Source organism: Elephantulus edwardii, unplaced genomic scaffold (genome assembly GCF_000299155.1).
Source record: "Elephantulus edwardii isolate Elephantulus edwardi_28Jun2011 unplaced genomic scaffold, EleEdw1.0 scaffold00031, whole genome shotgun sequence".
Lineage (NCBI taxonomy): Eukaryota > Metazoa > Chordata > Mammalia > Macroscelidea > Macroscelididae > Elephantulus > Elephantulus edwardii.
Genome location: NW_006399781.1, coordinates 744,645 through 768,599, shown reverse-complemented (window position 1 = coordinate 768,599; position 23,955 = coordinate 744,645). Strand labels below are relative to the sequence as shown.

The window sequence follows — 23,955 nt, the reverse complement described above, 5'->3', positions numbered from 1 at the left end:
CCTATCCAAGGACTGGTATAGAATTTTATATATAACAGCCCAGACTAAATAATATACATCGATGGGAATATACCATAGTGGTTAAGAAAATGGGCTTTTTGAGTTAAGGTTCAGCTCTACTGATTATTAGTTATAATACCCTGGGCAATCTGCTAAAGATATGTGTGCCTCAGTTTCTTCCTTTAAAAAATGAATATAATTATAGTACTGATATCAATAACCCAATTACAAAATGGGCAAAACATACAGAAAGACTTTTCACAGAGGAAGACATTCAGATGGCCAACAGATACATGAAGAGATGCTCAAAATCACTGGCAATAAGTGACGAAAATCAAAGCTACAATGAGATACCATCTCACCCCAGGAACAGTGGCACAGTTTAACAGGACAGTAAGTAATAAATGTTGGAGAGGATATAGAGAGGTGGGAACTCTCATACACTGTTGGTGGAACTGTTTAATGGTACAACCACCCTAGAAGACAGCTCAGCATTTCCTCAAAAAGCTGAAACAGAGATTCCATATGACCCAGTTAGTTATAGCACTGCTAGGAATATACCCCAAGGATAGCAGAACTGAGATATAAACAAAGATTCGTGCACCAATGTTCATAGAAACACTACTCACAATAGCAAGAACATGGAAACAGCTGAAATGCCCAACAACAAATGACTGGATTTAGAAACTGTGGTAGGGTAACATAATGGAATATTTACCCAGCACTCAGGAGCAATGATTTTGAAAAATACTATATAACAAAGGAGAGGTTAGCGAGCATTATGCTGAGTGAACTAACTCAGGCACATAAGAACAAATACTGTATATAAGACCATTATTGTAAAAAGAGAAGGATAACCAGTGAGATGTATATGGATATACAAAGGGAAGGGGAGGGGGCAGAGAGGCTGACAGTGGGAAGAAGGGAAGTGAATCACGGGCTTGAAGAGATTGATAGGTGGAGGGATGAAGGGAAAAAAACCAAAAACCAAAAACAATGTACATGAATGAAACACAACAAAAAAATTAATTAGGAAAAGCAAAAGAGTACCAATATCGAAGAGTTGCTAGGAGCATTAAATAAATAAGTAATGATAGAATGGTGCTAATAACTTTAATATACTATTTTTTGACAATCTATTATTATCTGAAATATATTAGCTCGTCTCTGATTATATTGAAATGAAGCTCTTACTAAGAAAATGGAAACATTTTCCCTCTCCTGAAATTAACATTGTTTACCATAATGAAAATCTGTTAAATATATAAATATTTGTATGTGTGTATGCATATATATATACACACACACAAATATTTGCATATACAATTCAATTTTGTAATTAAATGTAAAAAATACAATTAATTAACCCCATTTAAATTCTGTAAACCTAAGCAAAAAGAAATTAAAGGATATACAAGGATAAGAGTGATAATTACACTAAGCCAACTCAGTCCCATAATGACAAATACTGTATAACACTAGAATTGTAGAAATAAAAAGATAACTAGTAAAACAGGTATGAGGATTCAAGAGGTAGGAGCAGAGGGGAAATCACAAGGTTGTACAATTTGATGGGTAGAAGGTGGGTGGGTACAGGAAATGGAAAAGATTTGGTGTGAAAAACAATGTATACAAACTTTGTAAGAAAACCAGTATAAAATAAATTTTTTAAATGTGAATGAATTATTGTATGAAAACTAATTTAAAATATTTTTTAAAATAATAATTACTGCAATATTTATTTATGTTCTACCAGGTGCTACAGTGTAGTGTTCCCTTATCTGTTCAGACAACAGCTTCCTGGTCTACCTGTAGGTTTTGCATGAGCACAATTAAGTGTTCTGGGATTCCAAGTCTTCTCAATGTCAAACATAATTTGTTATCATTGACACAATGAAATACTTTTGTGTAGCCAATAAAACATACCAACAGCATTGTACTTTTGGAGAGAACTTGAAATTGTCTTTTTAACTGTGAACGCAACACCATTCTTCCTGTGCTTTCCATCCTGGAATCGTATACCATGTGATTACCTGATTCTATATGGCCAAAGCCAGTCTGTCTCTTTCCACTAATGCCTAGAATGTCGATGTTCACGCACTCTATTTCATTTCTGACAACTTCTAGTTTTTCAACATTCGCACTTAATACCTTACATGTTCCAGCTATTAAAGGATGTTTTCCCCTGTTTCTCCTCATTTTAGATGACTTCTAATCTGGACTATCCAGGACTATCCCATGTTCTTCTATTGTTCATAGAGTTTTCAGAGGTCTGCTATTTCAGAAGTGGATGGCCAATCCTTCTCCCTAGTCCATCTTGGTCTGTGAGCTCTACTATAACCTAGCTACCATGGGTGACCCCATTGGCAATTGACACACTGTGGCATACCCTTTAGCATCACAGCACCTAGAAGTTACCTCAGTACAGCAAACAAACAGACAAATATTGTACTAAATAGAACAATGATAAGCAAGAATACAGATACTCAAGTGACATAGCAATCAGCAATACACAGATCATTCCTTAAAATACAACAAACTGACAGGTAAGTCTCAGTTTAGGGAGCTCCAACTCTGAATCCCAGGGACCAGCTCAAGGGAAGGTTTTCTCGCTGGCAGATCTAGAGAAGGACTCATTACTAGTCTTCATGATGCAGATGGCACAACCTTACTTGCTGAAAATGAGGACTTAAAAATCTTCCTGCAGAAGATCAAATACTGCAGCCTTCAATGTGGATTACATCTCAACATTAAGAAAACAAATTTTTTTTAAATCTTTTTGTTTTAATTGAGATTTTAATAAAGTTTATAAAGAACTTGGATTTCAATTCATTCATTGTTGTACATTTTCCTGCCTACAAACCCCCCAGTTCACTTTTCTCTTTGAAAAAAAAATCCTTTCATTGTTGCACAATTTCCTAGCCCCCACCCCTACCAGTCCGTTTTGCTATGCAGCTCTTATTCTGTACTGTTATCATGCAAATACCCAGTAGTCCAACTGATGGGTCCAACAGTATTTCTATTTACAACTTTTTGAGAAAGCACCATACTGCCTTTCAAAGAGGTTGCACCATTTTACACTCCCACCAACAATGAATGAATAAGGAGTCCAATTACTCTACAACCTCACCAGCACTTGTTGTTTGCTGCTCTGCTGAATTTTGCTATTGTTACTGGGGTGAGATGATAGCTCAAAATTCTTAACCACTGGACTTATAGGGAACCTTATGATAAATGAAGAAGAGATTGAAATTGTTAATTACTTCCTCTTACTTGGATCAGGAGATCAGGAGACATTGCACTGGGAAAGTCTGTAGTCAGGGACCTCTCCAAATTACTTAGGCATACTATGCCTGATTCAGACCCTGGTCTTTTCAATCACTTGCTATACATCTGAGAGCTGGACAATGAATGAGGATGACAGAAAATTGATGCCTTTTGAGTTGAGGTGTTAGAGGAGAATACTAAAACTCTCATGGACTGTGAAAACAACAAATATGTCTTAGCGAAAGTGAAGCCAGAGTGCTCCTTGGAGGGGAGCATAGTGAAGCGTCATCTCACATATTTTGGGTATGTTGCTAGGAGAAGCTATTACTTGGAGAAGGACATCATGCTTGGAAAGGTGAAGAGAGGAAGGCCTTCTATCAGGTGGACTGAAGCAGTGAATACAGCAAGAAGCTCAAGTGTGTTAGAGATTGTGAGGTTGGCACAGAAAAAGACAGGGTTCAGATCTGTTGTTCATAGGGTCATCATGAGTCATACTCGATTCAATGGCCCCTAAGAAAAACAGTCAACAAGGCACAAAAAAATATTTTTCTGGTCTTATCTGCTTTCTGCCAAGATTCACTAGTCCCAACACCTCTTCTGAATCCAGCTTGAATATGTGGAAGGTTCCTGTCAATGTACTGTTCCAGCCATTTTTTTAAATCTTCAGCAAGATTTATTTGCATGTGGTATTAATAATAGATGATAATTTCCACATTCTGTTAGATCACCTATTTTTAAAATGGGAACAAATACAGATCTCTTCTAGTGAATTGGTCAGGTAGCAATCTTCCAAATTTCTTGACATAGGCTAGTAAGCATGTCCAGGGCTGTATCTGTTAGGTGAAACATGTTAATGGGATCCCATCAACTCCTGGGACCTTATTTTTTGTGAAACCCTTCAGTGAAACTTGAATTTCTTTCTTCATTATAATTGGGTTTTAATCACATGTTACTTCCTGAAATGGTTTCCGTGTTGACCAGTTGGTACAATAACTCTGTATTCCTCCAATCTTCTGTTAATGTTTTGTGAATCATTCAATATTTTTCTCATAGCACCCCTTCAGTATTGCAAGTCGAGGTCAGAATATATTCCTCAGTAACTCAGCTTGAGAAAAACCGTTTATTTTCTTCCCTTTTTGTTTTCTAACTACAGCTCTTTACATATTTCATTATGCAAAACCAACACATGGACCAAGATGCAGCCATCCAAACAAAATAAGGAAACACTGTATGGTTTAAAATCAGGAAAGGTATATATCAGACATACCTATTCAATCTGGATGCTGAGGAATTATAATCTGGAAGCTGATGAAATAATTCAGGAAGTTGGACTATATGAAAATTAATGTGGCTTTAGGTTTAGAGACTGACTCATCAACAATTTGTGTTAGCAGATGACACAATTTTGTTTGGAAAATGTGAGGAGTACTTGAAATATCTGGGGCAGAAGATCAAAGACTGCACTGCCTTCACTATGGATCATACCTCAACATCAAGAGAATAAAACCCTTCAGCTGTATACCGATAGGCAACATCACGATAGATAATTGTCAAGATTTCTTTCACTTTGATCCACAATCACTACCCTTAATAATAGCAGTCAAGAAATCAAAAGACGGTTGTGTTTGGGAAAATCTGCTGTCAAGGACCTCTCCAAGATGGTAAAAGCCAGAATATTTGTTTAAAGCCTAAGGTGCCCCTGATCCTAGCCATAGTCTTTTTAACAACTTACTATGCATCTGAAAGTTGGACAAAGAATAAGGATAACAGAAGAATCAATGGCTTTGAATGGTTGAGTTGGAGAAAAGTATTGAATATCCCATGGACTGTAAAAAGAACAATTATGTCTTGGAGAAAATGTGACCATTTTCCTTATATGTAACCATTTTGCATTTCTATTTTGCATTTTATATTTCCTTAAATGTAACCATTTTGCTCCTTAGAGGCAAAGATGGTAAAACTTCATCTCATATACTTTGGGTATGTTGTCAGGAAATCATTGCAAATTCCTTACAAAAAGACATCATGCTTATGAAGATGGAGGATCAAAGAGATGAAGAACTTAAACAAAATGGATTTACATGACGAATATAAACAATGAGCTATAACAATGAGAATATAGCGATTGCCCATCAGGGATCATGAGGATGGACAGGATAGGGCAGGTTCATGTCTATCCTTATTCACAGAACTGCTAAATTGTAGTCTGCTCCATGGCACCTAATAGCTATGTGGAAACACTTTGTACATGGTTTATCTTGCTTAACCCTCACAATGGGAAGAAAGCACTATTACTATCTTCAATTTACAAACAAGAAAACAAGAGCTTAGAGAGGTGAAGTTACTACCAACAGTATGTTCTACCTGGTGAGACTCGCTCAGGATGGTGCAGGCTTCAGAGCTGCTGTACATAGGGCGGCAGGCGACCCAATGACACATTAACAACAGCAGCAACAACATCTACCTAGATCCCCCAGCTACTTCACAGAAGAAAGATGGGCAATCTCCCAAGCAATTTACAGCCTCTAAAAAACCCTGCTGATGTGTCAGCTATGAGTTGTTTCTGACTCACCACCACATAACAACATCCCAGAGTTACAGACTATGTTACTAGAAAGAAGAGGGAGAGAGAATGACATCTTCTAGGTTATCATCTAAACTGGTTTCTTCAAAACCCACCTCTGAAATTGGGGCACTATATAGTGGGGATTAAGTGCTTAGATTTTAAATTTAATCAGACAGGAATTCATCCCAAATCTGTCACTTACTGGTCAATCACTTCTCCTTAAGATTTTATTTCCTTATCTGTAAGAGAGGGTATAAATCATGTCCTGAGTGACAAAGTCAAATACTCAACCACTAGTTAGAATGTTAGTAGTTTAAAGGCCCAGTGATCTGCTTCCCAAAGCTTACTATACTGAAAACCCCATGGAAGAGTTCTACCCTACACATATACGGTCACTCAACAACTCAGCCCATTGCTGTTGAATGAAGACAGACGCATAGCTGACCCTCCAGTAGGTTTTCAGAGGCTATAAATCATGTGGGAGAAGACTGTCCATTTTTCTGCCAAAGAGCAGCTCATGGATGATTCAAACTACTTGCCTTTTGGTTATCAGTGAAACTCCTTACCACTAGGCCACCAAAATTCCCCTACGCATAAGTTTACTGTTGTTGTTGTTGATTGTCATTGAATCAAGCATGACTCATAGTGACCCTATGAACAAAAGGCCTAAAGTCTTTCTATAACTATTGTTGTTATTCCAAGTTCATATAGCATTGTCATTTAGGAAATGGATGTCACTCATGCTTCCAAACCTGCCTTAAACTTGGAGCTCCACCAAACACTGTCCACCATGTGCAGCCATTATGGCATTTGACCCTTCAGTGGCACAAGGTTCAGCTTCACAGCAAACCCAGATTACCTGAGTACAACAAATTGACAGGAGAGAGCTGTACAACTTAGAAGAATGTTCCTCCAAAATAAAATAATGCATAAAGCAGCTAGCCATAAATTGTAATCAATTCAATAGTGACCAACAAATATGGAAATAATAATAACAACTTCATGATACTAAGTCAATATGATAATTCATAATTAACATATGGTCTGGTCACAAAAAATATACAATAAATGGTAGTTGCTTTACCATTAATATCATTATTTTCCTACCCACAAAAACCAGTTTCTAATGCTTCAACAATTGCGACGCATCCTGTATCATTCTTTCCCATACATCTAAAACCAGTTTCCTCTCTGTAAAAGCATGTGTGTGTGTGTGTGTGTGTGTGTGTGTGTGTGTGTGTGTGTGTGTAGTAAAATAGGGGGAAACCCCAAATCTCTTTAATGTTTATTTTTTAAGAACTAAAGAAAGCAGGAGCCCCTGCATAGGGATTCTCGATAATTATTAGCACTCCATACATCTAAACATTTCACAATATTTCAGAAGAAAATCAGGTCAGCAAGTATCATTCCTCCATTTCAGACTGGAAAAACATCAGTGGGTGGTGCGGCCCTGAGACTGAGCACAAGCTGGGAAGTGGGCACAGGAGAAGAGTTCAGACCACTAGTCAACTTGTCAGAGAACCCCTCTGTCTTTGGAAAGCTAAGGCCTGCCACTTCCAATTTAAAGATGGCCCTTCTCAAATGAGGAGAAGGCTATTTCTGTCAGGACATAAATCAGACGATGTAGGCTCAGAGTGCATATCACACTTTGTACGTATAAGACCCAATGGTCACTTTTCTGAAGAGCAATGGGAATTGCCAAGGGATAGGCTTAAAGGAGAGGTGCACCCTGAGGTCAGAGACTCAACAGGTGGCCAGGTTGCCTGACTCCTCCTTGATTCAAGATTAAAGCAATGTCTAAGGACTCTCCATCCAATTGGCAATTGTTACAGCAACTGTTCTGACCACTCCCATTGTGTGTAAATTCTTAATGGCCCAAAGACATCTCTAAGTCCCACAACAAAGTGCAGCTCACATTCACTGGGCCAAATCACTAGATGCTACCTGCTAGGACACACACACACATCGTAAGCAGCCCTAGGCTGAAAGCTTTATCAACAATGGGCAACTGATAACTGAATAAACAATTATTAATCCACATTTGGTCATGGAAATAATTTTTATTATTATTTTAAGCTCTGCTGGCTGCATATGTAGGTAGTTGTGTTCATAACCCAAAAGCCACATCTCTATCAAGCTTCAAGTCCACCAGCTGATCCAAGGTAATAAAATAGGCCGTCTTCTCCCATGCAATTTAGTCTCTGAAAGCCTTCTTCTCCACAGTCAGCTATGAATTTGGCAATCAGTTTGAGGGCTTTGGAGGGCTTTTTTCTTTTCTTTTTTTCGATTTTTGGGGCAGGGGGATCTGTTTTGTTTTCCTACTTTTAACATAGGAAGTTCACAATCTGAACAGGAAGGAATCTTAGGATAAATTCCACAGAGAATAAATGATTCTGGTTTGATTGCTACTTAAGGTTGTTCTACAAAGAGCCCTTGTTCGTTCTTCTTTATGCCTTTTTATCAACTGAGAGCTCAATTTTTGAAGAAAAATAGCCAAAAAATTGGCAAAAAAACCCCCCCAACTAGTCAAAAAATGGCCAAAGCTAAAAGTAAAAAAATTCCCAGAGCCAAACTCTCAGAACTCACTTCATTTTATGCCACTAGCAGCTCTCTTTTCCATGTAAGTGCATCTTAAGAACTGTGTAGGCCAGGTCATGTACCAAGTAGATTTAGGAGTCTGTCAAAAATACTTGTATGCATCTGATGAGCAGACCTCAATACTGAAACAGCAAGCCTCCTGACTGAGTCTTCCAAGTAGTTCCTTGGTACAATGCTTAGGATACTGTATGCCCATGTAGAGATGGCTTTAGAACACTTGTCTCTAAGCAGGGACATAGTCCACCCCAGGTCTAAACCAAGTCTCTAACTGAAATACATTATGGAACTAAAACATATCCCCATGGTGTTTAAACAATGAAGCCTATCACAAGTATATTCAATATACTCTTGTCTCTTTATTAACAGTCTTCTGTTTGCTTCTGCATTGTTTCCTGACTGCATTCTCTCGGCAAAAGAAAATCCTAACAAAAGATAAGCGAAATTCCTCATTTTAAAAAAGCATTCCTTCCCTACCACATAGCCCATTTTATTGGACTTTAAGCCCATTTTGCGCAAGCTGATTTCACACTAGTGAGATGTGTAACATTTAAGGTTGTGTTGAGTCACAATCCCAATCTACCATAAGTAAACAGACATCCATCCTCACAGGACCTCAACCCAACTGGCATCTCTCAAGTTCCCTTCTCCTTCCTTCATTACCACACAAGCACAAAGCTCTAGCATTGCGGGCAGGGGGGGAACACATGAATGTGCACACACACGTGCACACAGACACACAACTTACTTCACACCCGCAGACTTTGCTTGTAGGGCACTGCTCCAGAAATCATCCACATTTTCTGGTTCGGAAAAGGCCTGAAGGCAGGCACTAAATGGTATCTTGGCACGGACCAACTCAGGCAGGGGTCTTCTGTTTGCTTCTGCTTCCCTTCTTGTTAATTCATAGGCGATCAGTTCATCTGAGTAAAAGAGCAAATGAACAACCTTGCAGTAGCTCTTACCTGATGTGTCAAATCTCCTTTGGACTCTTTCCTCAAGCGCTTTCTGGCTGTGTCAGGGCTGCTCCTTTTTAGTTCTTCACAGGCCAGCGTCTGCCTGCTGAAAGGCCATTCCTGAGGCCATTTTTACAGCAGCACTAACAAGCTGTGCGAGCCGTTCACGTGTTTTTGCTTGTACCCCTTTGAGACTGACACATGGGGACTCTGAGCTTGAGCCCAGGTGAGGGGATCAGAGCACAGATGTGACCAAAGAGCACATGAACTAATCTCTCACTCTAATCAAAGACCACACCTGAGGTTAGTCAAATGCCACTCTCCAAACCACAAGGCTTCCCAACTGAGGATTTCTCCATTGCTCACCTCTTCCCAGACCCTTCACTGCCTGACTAAAGATACTGAGGCTCAGAGTCAAAATAATGAGTAATGAAGCTGCACTTAAAACACTGGCCAGCAGCACTTCCTGTCTTCCACAATCCTTCCAGGATTCCACAAACCCTTCCGGCCTTTCACAATCCCACAGCTCTTCCTGCCTTCCACTATTCTATAGACAAGGCCAGAAAGCTATGCAAAATTGTATGAAGAGATCAAATCTTGTCATTGAGTAGATCAATTAAAATTTTTAGTCATAAAAGCATTTCTATAACTTAAAGCTGTTCTGCCATTAACGGACCAAGGGCAGGGGCAAAGAGGCAGATAAATAGCAAAAACCAGGTCCAAGCTCCTAATTATAGACCTTTCAGAAAGCAAGGTTGTGTCATATACTTATTAGTGAGTTTTCCTCCTATCCTGATGCCACCTTCTTGTTCAGTGTCCAGATTCTCAAATAATTTGTACAGTGTACAGATTAAATAGATATAGAGAAATGATACAATCCTAACACACACCTTTCCTAAAAGGAACCATGTGGTGTTCCTTGTTCTATCTGCACAATAGTTTCTTGGTCTAGGTGTAGTTTTCATATGAGCACAGTTAAGTGTTCTGGATTCCCATTCTTCTCAATAATAGGCATAATTTGTAATGAGTCACACAGTCAAATGCCTTTGCATAGTCAATAAAGTGCAAACAGAATTCTTTCTGATATTCTATACCTTTAGCCAGGATCCATGTGACAATGAAGCCTTGTGTCGTAGCCTCTTGGAAATTCAATTTGAACTTCTGGCAGTTCCCTGCCTACATACTGTTCTGTTGTATGATCTCCAGCAGTATTTTGCTTGCATGTGATATTAATGATACTGTCTGATAATTTCTACATTCTGTTGGATAACCTTTCTTGGGAATGAGAATAAATATGGATCTCTTCCAGTCAGTCAGCCAGGCAGCTGTCCTCCAAACTGCCTGCCATAAGCTGGTGAACACATCCTGCATTTGTCATTTGAAACATATTAATTGGTATCCCATCAATTACTGGGGCCTTCCCCCCCACCCCAATGCATTCAGTGCAACTCAAACTTCTTCCTTCATTACCATTGGCTCTTGATCCTATTGTACTTCCTTACATATTATAGTGTCAGCCAACTCTTTTTGGCAGAGTGACTCAGTGTATTCCATCCATCTTCTTTTGATGTTTTCTAGATCATTCAAGATTTTGCCCACAGTATCCCTAATATGCAACTCAAGGTTTGAATTTGTTTTTCCATTCTTTCAGCTTGAGAAATGCTGAGCAAGTTTTTCCCTTTTTATTCTCCAGTTCTATGTCTCTGTACATCTGTTATGTTTATGAAGGTTAAAAGCTGCAGCCTTTGATATGAATCGCACCTTAACAAAATAAAAATCCTCATCCCTGGGCCCATAGGCAACATCATTATAGATGGAGAAGAGATTGAAATTGTAAATTCATCTTACTTGGATCCATAATCAATATACTTGGTACCAGCATTCAGGAGATCAGGAGACATATTGCACCAGGAAAGTCTGTAGTCAGGGACCTCTCCAAATTACTGAGGAGCAATGGTGTCAATTTGAGGTAAGGCGCACCTGATTCAGGCCATGGTCTCTTCAGTCACTTGCTATGCATCGCAGAGCTGGATGAATAAGGATGACAGAAGATTAACAGATGCCTTTGAGCTATGGTATTGGAGAAGAGTACTGACTATACTGTAGACTGACAAAAGAACAAACAGAAATGTACTTGGACAAGGTGCAGCCAGGGTGTTCCATGGAGGCAAAGATGATGAAGCTTTGTCTCACATACTTTAGACATGTTCCTTGAAGAACAAACAGAAATTTACTTGGAGAAGGTGCAGCCAGGGTGTTCTGTGGAGGCAAAGATGATGAAGCTTTGTCTCACATACTTTGGACATGTTCCTTGAAGAACAAACAGAAGTTTACTTGGAGAAGGTGCAGCCAGGGTGTTCTGTGGAGGCAAACATGATGAAGCTTTGTCTCACGTACTTTGGGCATGTGAAGAAGGATATCGTGCTTGGTAAGGTTGAAGGAGAGCAAAGGAGTGGAAGACCCTCAACCAGGTGGACTGACACACTGACTGTAGAAATGGGTTTAAGTGTGTCAGAGATTGTGAAGATGACATAAGTTAGGACAAGGCTCAGGTCTGTTTTTCGTAGGGTTGTTATGAGCCATATCTGACTTAATGACACCTACAACAACAATATAGACCAGTTATAAAATAGTGGACAGGTTTTCTACTTCACTTCTACCAGCAACTACCAATAAAGGTCACAGAAGATATCAGGTCCAAGGAAGAGGATGAATTAAAATGACTGCCTTACCACTATTACCCATGCAGAGCTAATACTACCAAATGTTGCAAGTCAACCTTTGTGGGCGTTACTCAGTACCTCCACTATCAGAGTGGCTAAACAAAGAAGCCCTCTCTACATTATCAGTTAACACACCTGGCTGCTCAGAGGCTGGATGTTTTGAGTCCCCTCAGAGGAATACATCTGTCTTGGAGAAAGTGAAACCAGGGTGCTCCTTAAAGGCAAGACTTTGTATTATTAACTTTGGGCATGATGTCAGAAGGAACCAATCCTTGGAAAAAGAAGTCATGCTAGAAGAGGTGGAGGGTCTGAGAAAGAAGCGAAGACCCTCAAGAAAACGGACTAGCATAGTGACTTACTGTAACAAGAAGCTCAAGTATATGAGAGATGGAAAAGACGGTGCAGGACAGGACAAGATTCAGATCTGTTGTTTATAGGGCTGCTATGAGTTGTCGTCAACTCAACAGTACTGAACAACCACAGTGGCACCTTGGAAGAAAGCTCTGGAGAGCTGCTAGTTTCAAAAATCCGAGGTGAAAACTCCCACAGGTCCATACTGACCAACACAGACTCATCATGAGTTGGAACTGACTCAGGGCAACTGGTTTTACACTCTCCTCACCCACAAACACTCAGAGGAGTGAGAGCGCCACGGACTTCTCACAAGTCACAGGTCTGCTCCTAGAAAACACTGTGAATTCAAGCTTATGAGCACTATTGAGTAAAATCTTAAAAGGGATCATTTTGCATCACAAAAATTCATTCCCAAGTTATCAGGTTTTAAACACACCTGTGTGCATGTGTATTTTCTTAAACACACCTGAATATAGTTTTGGGGGGAAGAGAAATGTGGTAAAATATGTATAACAAAACATTTGTCATCTCAATAATTTTTATGGGCACAATTTGGTAACATTAGTTAAATTCATTATGGTCTGCAGTAATATTTCCATTTCCAAATGTTCTCAGAATCTTTAACAGATGCTCAGTACACTTTAAGCACTAACTCCCTAGCTCTCTCTCCTAACCTAGGTAACTTCTCATGTATCTGGTCTGCATGCATTTACATAACTCAGGTGGTGTGATGGGTAGAGAACTGTGCTGCTAACACAAAGCAAGTGCTTCTCAGGTGGTTCAAATCCACCAGGGGTTCCAGAAGGGAAAGATGGGTAATTTCCTCCCATGTGATTTACAGTTGCTAAAGAGTCAGCGACGAATCAGTTCTGATTCAGTGACAATGAATTTGAGCTTTTTGTTACTTGGAGTTTTGTGTTTTGTTGTGTGTGTTTTTTTTTAACCTCAGTAATCTCTCAAAAACCTTGATTTATATGCATGAGCTATTCTAGATACTGTATAAAAGTGGGATCATACAATTATTTGTCCTTTTCGGTCTGACTTATCTGAATGTGCTTTTAAACTGCATTCCCCAGTCCACAATTCATTTATGATGCACTCATATCTAGGCAGGTATAATCAGGCATTCCCAGAAGTCAATTTCCAGAAACTAAATTATGACTCTCCTTCCTGGAAAAATAGTTACTACTCATAAAATATAGAAAAGGGGTTACTGAAGAGCATAGAACTAAGCCAAGCATGGAAGTCAGCCTGCCTGAGGTGGACAAGAAAAGGCAATTAAACCTAGCTCTAAAAAAAGAAATAGACTCCAGACTCAGCCCTCACTTCTTTCCTGTTTAATAGATACAGATCAGAGAACAGGTCAAAAGCTCCATGAACTTATATAAAATAGAAGTCACTTCCCGCACCACAACAAGATAAAGGTAAATAATCCAGTTGAAAAATGGGCACAGGATATGAACTGACACTTCACCAAAGAAGACATTCAGATGGCCAACAAGCACATGAAGAAATGTTCAAATTCTCTAGCTCTAAGAGAGATGCAAATCAAAACAACTATGAGATATCATCTCGCCCCAGTCAGAATAGCAAAATTTAACAGAAGAGCAAGCAACAAATGCTGGCGAGGCTGTGGAGAAATTGGAACCCTTATTCACTGTTGGTGGAAGTATAAAATGGTGCAACCACTGTGGAAGGCAGTGGTTTCTCAAAAAGTTGCAAAGAGAGATACCATTTGACCCAGCAATTCCACTACTGGGAATATAGCCCAAAGAAACCATAACTGCCACCCAAGCAGATAAATGCACACACATGTTTATCGTAGCTTTGTTCACAATAGCAAGGAGTTGGAAACAACCTAAGTGCCCATTAACAAATGAATGGATAGAGAAGCTGTGGTATAGTCATACAATGGAATACTACGCTGCATTGAAAAACAAGAAACTCATGAAATATTATTCAAAATGGGTGACTCTGGAGGACATTATGCTGAGTGAAGTATCTCAGTCACAAAAGGACAAATACTGCATGGTGCCACTGTTGTAAAACAGGACTGAGCTTGGGGCTGGGGAAAGACTGAGAAAGACAAGTTCAATAATGTATACTGCATTAAAACAGATGAGGGAGAAAACTGTTTCAAAGGGATATGTGTCATGACAGAAGTCCAGAGCAAAGGCTGCATGGTGGAGTGAACCTGGGGGAGGGTTTGTAAAACAATGAAAGAATTTTTCTTCTACTTTTCCAAGAGGGTAGTGTATTGGGGTGAAGGGTTGGGAGGGGAGAAAAGTGCAACAATGAATGAATGGAACTCCGAAGTCTCTGTAAATTTTCATTGAAATTAATAATAAATTTTTTAAAAGTCACTTCCCCTGTTTCTGTTGCTATCAAGCCAATTTCAACTCCTGGTGACTCCATGTGTGTTGGAGTAGAATTGTGTCCACAGGATTTTCAGTGGTTGATTTTCTGGAAGTATTGCTAAGTCTTTCTTGTATGGTACTTTCGTTGTTGTTACAGTGGTGTGCCATCAAGACAACCACAACTCATAGTGATGCTGTGAATAACAACTGAATTTTGTTTGTCCTATCCTGCTCCATCTTCACCATCTCTGATATGGTCAAGCCCATTGCTACAGTCATTACATCAAACCATCTTGTTGAGGGTCTTCTCTTTCTCTGACTCGCCACCTTTTTATGTGTGATGTTCTTTTTCAAGGGCTAGCCCCTGTAAGTGGACTCAAACCTCCAAAATTTCAGTTAGCAGCCAAGCATGTTAGCTATTTCAGGAACTGCCATTTAATCTTAAAGTCATCACAATTATCACTTTCCAGTTAACCTAATGAACTAACAACAACAACAAAAAAGAAACACAAGAGAGCTAAAAAGGCCACCAAGAAGATATCAAGTTCTATAAAAAAGATCAAGTCTCAAGAGATAAGCAGTCTGGTACCTATGATGCTTTGTTCTGTTTTTAGGATGCTGATATTAAGAAATATCATTTACCAACAAAGCAGACAGACTGGCTGCAGGAGGAGAAACCTTCCTAGGAAACCAGCACAGCATGGCACTCTGCCTTCTCCCTTCCACACTCCAGAGACCTTCCTGATGGGACTCGCTTTTACCCAGAGCCCAACCACCATCATGTCCAATGGGAAGTGTCTTTAATACCAGAACACCAAAGCTGTACTATTTCAGAGGAGAGCTCTGCTTGAAAGTCAACATTAAAACATGTAATTCTGATTAGTCTTTCCTTGGGCTTTATCATGTAAGTTAATATTGTTCATATTTTCTGTAGGTCCTTATGAATAACTTGTTCCAAACATAAACTAAGTCAAACTAACCAATTGACCAAATGTATGAGCACTAAAATAGGCTCTGTCCACAGCTGTAGTGTATTACATGTTAGGTTGCTAACCAAAAAGTCAGCAATTGGAACAAGTCAGCTGATCTTCAGGAGAAAAATGAGACAGTCTCCTTCCATAAAGACTTATATCCTCAAAAATCTGACAAAGAGTCATTATGAATTGAGTGATTTTTGGTTTGTTTAGATTTGGGGTTTTGGTTTAATAAATCCTGCACAAAGTCTGAGATGCATTCAGCCCCTCTCAAAAAAGAGTGTCACAGGGACTGAAGAGATATGTGCACTAGAGACCACAGAGGCTGTATTTCTATGGCTGATACAACTTATCAGAGACTAAACCATGTTTTCTCTCTGTGTGGAGTTAAGAGTTCATCGAAAATGGCTTTCCTAGCCCTGTTTGACTATGTCACATACATGGCTAGGCAGAAATATGAAAATAGGGTTTATTTGCCTATTCACAAGGGGGCTGGATAGTCTGTCATTAAATTGAACAGATATGGCAGTGGAATAGGAAACCTCACCCCCAGCAAAGAAGAGCAGGACCTTCAGGACCAGAGCAACAGTCATAGCATCTGTAGTGGAGAACCAGAGACCTAACATGAGATGCAACTAACTGCTGCCCCCATAGACAGAACTAGAGTTAAGCTAAAAGCCTTTTCCCAAGTTTGTTAGACAACTGGAGTGGGGGTGGGGGATTCTGGTGGGAGAGGGAGCCAATATTTCCAGGACTGAGAACTTTGTAACACTGGCCTTAAGCCATGAGGTGCCTGTGAGCACACATGTCAGAGGCCGTCAGGACTGTATTCTGCTTAACCTGGATTTTATGGTTCTGTGGGATCTGTAAGCTATCACAATGGATTTTGGACACAGCAAAGCAGTAAGATGCTGAGGTGAGTAGAAAGAGGTCTGGTAGTGTGGGGAATATGTCTGAACTCATGGAAATTGGTTTTACGTTGTTGATGCTGTTGACAGGGACAGTTCCCATTGGTGAAGTTGGTAAAGGTCAGAAATGGCCGTCCCCACGTGGCCCTTACTCTTTTACATTCTGATTCGAAGGTTTACACACAAAAAAAAGCACACTGCTTAGTCACCAATTGGGACTTTTACCTTTGTTGGTTGCTGCCTCCATGGCCACAGGTAATTGCATCAAGTAATCTACCCTCTCTGTGTAGCGAACTTTCCGGCTCTGACAGCACTGAATACGTTCTTCCACCAAAAACCGGAAAACATCACTTGGGTTTTCTGAGCCAATGCGGTTCCTCTAAAGGGTAGAGCATACCAGGTGAGTATGTTTATAAATATTAAGCCACGAATGAAAATGTGCATGAAATCAAACATAAATCTCGTGCAAAGTTCTGGTATTTACTAACAGTCTTCTCTGGACAAGCCAGTCCATCAGGATACTGTATCAGTAAAACCCTAGAAGTTTTATAATATCACTTTAGTGCTCTCCAGTAGCCTTGTGAGTAAGGAATTGCACTGCCAACCCAAAGGCTCACAGTTTGAATCCATCAGGTGATTGCAGGTCAGAGACGGCAATCTCCTGTGCAATTTACAGCCTGTGAAAACCCACTTGAGATCAGCTATGAGTTGATTCTAACTCAACGGTACATAACAACAAATGAAAAGAGTGGTAAAATAAACTATAGTTCATCCTGTGAATCAGTGTTATGCAGCCTTTAGAAATGAAAGCAGGAAAACAGATAAAAAGGGAATTGAAACTGTGGAAGTAAAGTCAAATAAAAAAAAAAGAGAAGGGAGAAAACACAGAACTGATCTGGAAAATTAAGCAGATGTGGTATGGTGATAGAAATACACTCATATCACTGCATCCAAGTAAAATTAAATCATACCATATTAGAATATGTTATGCAGTAAAAAATGTTCAAAACATACTATGTGGAGAATAGTGCTCAGTATGTACTAAGAAGCAACACATGCACGTGGAAAGTCACTGGAGGTTCAGACACCAAATATTGAGCCCAGTTGTTTCCAGGGCTGATATGCTGGAGGACTCTTACTTTCTCCTTTGTGTTCTTCCACATTTTCCACCAAAAAAAAAAACAAAACACACCATCATCAAAAATTTGTTATTTATAAAATCAAGGAAAAAGTCTTGATTTTTTTTTTTAAAGTGGACCTTTACTTAGGAATCCTCAGTGGCTTTTAAAAACCTCAGTGTTTAATGTTATTTGACAGCTTTGAGCAAAGTGTGATCACCTCTGAGTGGTGGCAGGAAGACAGCAAATAGCACATGGGCCCCTTGAGGAAATTTTATCAGAGAGACCGAAAATGCAGTGAGTGAAGGAACCCACACATAGTTATTCCTGAGAAGAGAGCAGACAGAGCCATAGATGCCTAGAAAATGAGTTGTTAAGGGTGATTGTAACCAGTGAGCTGAACAGAGAAAGAGTTTTCAAATCAGCCGACACAGAACCAGCTCTGACAGAGAGGAATTCTGTCCAATCCACAGTGAGCAGGAGTTAGGTGAGCAGGAGTTAGGGGTTGAGCACTTTTAAGAAAGGTTTTCTTACTCACCTCTACTAAGTTCACCAAGTGCAAGAAAAACTCCTGGGCATCTTGCTGTCTATTGGATGAGAATTCAGGGTGACTTTTGCTTACAAAGGCCTTAAACATGCGTGGTGAGATCCCATTCTGTTGAGGCTAAAGTATAAAAACAGTATTAATTTGTAATAATAAACATAGAAAAGAGTCTTCATAGTCCTAAGGGGAAAGCAGAGAAATAATTACTAGAAGTTCTTTTTTTTTTTTTAAAGATGAAAAGCTGAAGTCCAAAGAAGCTAGTTCATGACAGAAGTCAATATTCTCTGGATACAAAAGTATGCACCCACTATGAACTTTACATGAGAACAGAATGGGGCTCCTCCTGTGATTCAAAGCTGGAGGATAGAAGATGACTAAATATACCTGCTTTCTAAAACGAGACACTAGATCCATCCTCACAAGACTTACCGCATGGTGGCTGAGTGGTTAATCCATCTGAGAACAGGCTAGAGAGTGCAGTAGTGAGGAGAGGGCTGAGAAGTCAGGAGAGGGGAGCTGTGCAGCACCTCACGCCTCTTCCCATGAGGGCATGTGAGGGGATTCCTTAGAGAGTTTGGGGAACTCAACTGATAATGGCAATGCAGTGACTTCATTTATCACAACAGCCCTATGAAGTAGAAACCACTGTTGTCCTCATTCAATAGATGAGGCGGCAGGAAGTGTCAAATAGGTCTTTCAATTCAATAGGACACTTTCAAGTATCTTAGCAACCAGGTCATCACACCACTGCATCCATGTTCAACCCGACTCCTCCTCCAGGTCTTTACAGCAAAGACAAAAGCACCGAATCTCACCTTGTCAATCAAGCTGAAAATGTTATTTGTGTTTCCTCTAAATGTGATGCTACCCTCCCACTTCTCAAAACCACTTCCTCTACTTCCAGGTCACAATACCCTCTTCCGAAGTTAAAAAATCCCTGCTATCTAGCTTAGGACATGGCCAACTGACTGGAAGAGATCTATATTTGTTCCCATTCCAAAGAAAGGTGACCCAACAGAGTGTGGAAACTATAGAACAATGTCATTGATTTAACATGCAAGCAAGATTCTACTGAAGATTATCCAAAAACGACTGGAACAGCACATCAGCAGAGAACTGCCAGAAGTCCAGGCTGGGTTTAGAAGGGGTGGTGGTACTAGGGATATTGTACCTGATGTTAGATGGATTTTAGCTGAAAGCAGGGAATACCAGAGGAATGTCTATCTGTGTTTCATTGACTATGCAAAGGCATTTGACTGTGTGGATCATAACAAACTGTGGCTGACTCTGAGAAGAATGGGAATCCCAGAACACTTGATCGTTCTAATGTGAAACCTATACTTGGACCAGGAGGCAGTCGTCAGAACAGAGCAAGGGAACACTGCATGGTTCAAAATTGGGAAGGGCGTATGCCAGAGATGTAACCTATCTCCATACCTTTTCAATCTGTATGCAGAACAGATTATCCAGGAGGTTGGGCTCTATGAGGAGAAATGTGGGATCAAGATTGGTGGAAGATCTATCAACAATCTGCGTTATGCAGATGACACAACTCTGCTTGCTGAAATTGAGAAGGACCTGAAGTTCTTGCTGCAGAGGGTCAAGGACTGCAGCCTCCAATATGGATTGAGGTTCAATGTCAAGAAGACAAAGATTCTCACCACTGGGCCAACTGAGAGGATCAGGATGGATGGTGAAGAGACTGAGATTGTTCACAGCTTCAGTTTGCTTGGCTCCATAGTCAACAGTCTCGGCAACAGTAGCCAGGAAAATAAAAGGCATATTGCCATGGGAAAGTCTGCTGTTAGGGACCTCTCCAAAGTACTGAAGAGCAATGGTGTCTTTTTGGAGACTAAGGTGCATCTGATATAGGCCATGGTCTTTGCAATCACTTGTTATGCATCAGACAGTTGGACAATGACCAAGGAGGATAGAAGGAGAATTGATGCCTTTGAGCTGTGGTGCTGGAGAAGAGTATTGAGAATACCATGGACTGCTAGAAAAACAAAAAGGTTCATCCGGGTGGCTCCTTGGAGGCAAGGATTCTGAGGCTCCGTCTAACATACTTTGGACATGTTGTGAGGAGAGACCGGTCCTTAGAGAGGGACATCATGCTTGGGAGGGTGGAGGGACAGCGCAGGAGGGGAAGGCCCTCTCTGAGGTGGATTGATTCAGTGACTGGGGTAATCGGGATGGGTGTGTCGGAGACGGTGTGATTGGCACAGGACAGAGGAGAGTTTATGGCTGTTGTACATAGGGTTGCTATGAGTCGCAAGCAACTTGACGGCACATAACAACAACAACAACATCTAGGTTATCATTTGACATACAGACAAACTGCTTTCTACTCTTCTACAACTCAGCCTGTTTCTGGCCCATCTCTGCTGCCTCACTACAACCCCTCCACCCCCCACAGCAGGGGCTGGGCCTCAGGCCCTCTCCAGGTTCTCACAGACACCCAGGTCAATGTCTACATTCTACAAACCATGGCATGTTTACACAATCACACACTCAGAGGTTACAGATGATATGAAATCTCCTATCTCAAAAGCACACATTGCAAAAAAAAAAAAAAAGCACACATTGCAAACTGTTCTTTGAAAAAATTCACATTGGGTGAATTTTGCAGTCTTGTTAATACATTAAGTCATCCACATTTACTGGCCACCTACATCATACAGAGCACCATGGGAAAGTCTGCTCCTCTTGATCTGACAGTCAACCAGGAAAATGAGAGATATGTACCTGTATCTACAACAGATGGGGAGGGCCATTACAGAGAAGCCAAGCCGGTGCAAGCAGCTCTTAGAAGACAATAGCACTGGGCATCAGAGGACTTGAAATCTGTATGTAACACACCACCTGTCATACACAAGGCTTCACATGCTTCCAGTGCAGGATAAAGACCAATTCATATCTTGATCAGATAGATAGATAGATAGATAGATAGATAGATAGATAGATAGATAGATAGATAGATAGATTCTGTAAAACAACAATAACAAAGTCTTTTTCTCCCCAGTCACCACTGAGTTGGGTGGAGGTGGAGACATGGCTGCATTCAAGATTCTGCTCTATCCCTAACTCACAGCCACATCTGAGGAAGGCATTGATGCTAGAGGTGTAACAAGAGGTGCTGAAGACTGCCCTCATCCACAATGGCCTAGCGCACAGAATCTGTGAAGCTGCCAAAGCCTCAGACAAGTGTGAAGCCTGTCTTCGTGTGCTGGCATCCAACTCTAATGAGCCTATTAGTAGAAGCCCTTTGTGCTGAACACCAAATCAACCTGATAACCTGACAATAAGAAACTGGGGGAGTGGGATGGCCTCTGCAAAACTGACTAAGAAAGAAAGCCCCACAAAGTGGTTGATTGCACTTGTGTAGTTGTTAAGGACTAAGGCAAAGAATCCATGGCCAAGGATGTTACTGAAGAGTATTTCAAATGTAAGAAATAAAACCAATAAAGAACTTGTCATATTAATTTAAAAAGTCATCTTCTATACTCACAATGCTGATGCATACTGACCTGCTATTAGCCAATGTTACTGTTGTTGTTAAATGCTGTCTAGTCATAGGCCTCTCTTGATTTTCCCTCAAGTGGCCTTTCTTAATCCTCTGTTCCATAGCCAAGCCAGAACTTAAGAGTTCTTCCTCATCTAAAAGTTACTTGAAAAGCTCCCTAACTCCCTCTCTCTATGTTACACTGCGGAGACCTGCTCCTCGTTTCACAGGTGGGTTGAGAAATTTAGCTCAAATTCAATTTCCCCACATTACTACTGCCTTATTCATCTCGCCCTGTCTGCCCACGCCAATGCCCACCACATACCTTCTCTGAGTTCAGAGGTTAGTTCTTACTCTCACACTGAAGTATCACTCACTATGCCCACATAAAAAGAATAGATAATCAAGCTCTGAAAAAGCAGTCCCTGAACCTAATAGAGCCTCCACAGTTACCAGTTTCTAAGAAACACACTTAAACAATATCTCAGGGAATGTCTTTGGAAAAATCTTACTGAAAGTGATTCACATTTTTCAACAAATCAATGGCTTTTGAAAGCTATTTCCTTCTTAGAAAATGAAAGGAACTTTTTAAAAAAGACATCTTTGATACAGAACATGAATGTGGACTGGGTATTGCTGTAGTTATGTGCCATTGAGTTGTCTGCAACTCATAGTGATCCTATGGACAACAGCTCTGAAGCCTGCCCTGTCCTGAGCCAGTCTCACTGACTCTGACACACCTACCCCCATTAACCTGGTTAATGTATCAGTCCATTTCATTGGGGTCTTCTCCTGCTGTCCCTTAACCCAAAGCATGATGTCCTTCTACAAGGACTGGTCCCTTCCTGGCCATGTGCCCAAAGTATGTGAGACAGAGCTTCAAAATTCAAAGATAAACTAATTGTTGTTGTTGTTATGTGCCATCGAGTCGCTTGTGACTCATAGCGACCCTATGTACAACAGCCCTAAACTCTGCTCTGTCCTGTGCCAATCGCACTATCTCCGACACAACCGTCCCGATTACCCCAGTCACTGAACCAATCCACCTCATAGGGGGCCTTCCCCTTCTGCGCTGTCCCTCCACCCTACCAAGCATGATATCCTTCTCCAAGGACCTGTCCCTCCTTGCAACATGTCCAAAGTATGTTAGACGGAGCCTTAGAATCCTGGCCTCCAAGTAGCAGCCTGGTTTGACCCTTTCCAGGATGAATCTGTTTGTTTTCCTAGCAGTCCATGGTACCCTCAATATTCTTCTCCAGAACCACAGCTCAAAGAAATCAATTCTCCTATTCTCCTTAGTCATTGTCCAACTCTCTGATGTATAACAAGTGATAGCAAAGACCATGGCCTGTATCAGATGCACCTTAGTCTCCAAAGAGACACCATTGCTCTTCAGTACTTTGGAGAGGGGTCCCTAACAGCAGACTTTCCCATGGCAATACATCTTCTAATTTCCTGGCTGCTGGTGCCAAGAGTGTTGACTGTGGAGCCAAGCAAACTGAAGCTGTGAACAGTCTCAATCTCTCCACCATCCATCCTGATGCTGCCAATTGGCCCAGTGGAAGAGAAACTTAGATTATATGAAAAGAAAGTTATTAATAGCGGGTTGCTTTTAATACTTCAGACAACTTAAAACATGATATTTATGGTAAAAAAAGGACAGAAGTCACTGATAGCTACAGATGCAATCAGAATATTTACAGGAGAAAAAGGATAATGGCTAAAATCTGTGTGCAAACCCTCCAGAGAGGGAAAAGAAAGGAAAGCATTCAGGTGAGGGAGAGTCAGTGGAACCAAAATTGAATAATGGTGATTGTTGACGTTACACAGTTGGGTGTGTTGCTGTGATTGTGTGGCATTGAGTTGGAACTGACTCATCGTTGATCCTCCAGTGGGTTCTCAGAGACAGTAAGTCGAACAGGGTAGACTGTCCATCCTCCTCCCACAGAGAGCTGGCTGGTAGATTTGAACCACATGCCTTAGGGATTGCAGGGCAGCTTCTTCTTCCTTTTTTAATTTTTATTATTAATTTCAATGAAAATTTACAGAGACTTTGGATTTACATTCATTCATTGTTGTACTTTTCTCCCT

General features: G+C 40.5%; 1 protein-coding gene across 1 annotated transcript in view; it reads right to left on the bottom strand.

Annotated features, from left to right (window-relative positions):
* The window catches only part of USP13 (ubiquitin specific peptidase 13 (isopeptidase T-3)), a 203,905-nt gene that overhangs the window by 47,712 nt on the left and 132,238 nt on the right, over positions 1-23,955 (bottom strand). The window contains exons 11-13 of the mRNA XM_006884032.1: positions 18,357-18,482; positions 16,926-17,079; positions 9,177-9,351 (exon numbers count right to left, since the gene is read on the bottom strand). Coding sequence (XP_006884094.1) covers positions 9,177-9,351; positions 16,926-17,079; positions 18,357-18,482 — 455 coding nt within the window. The remainder of the gene's footprint in view (positions 1-9,176; positions 9,352-16,925; positions 17,080-18,356; positions 18,483-23,955) is intronic.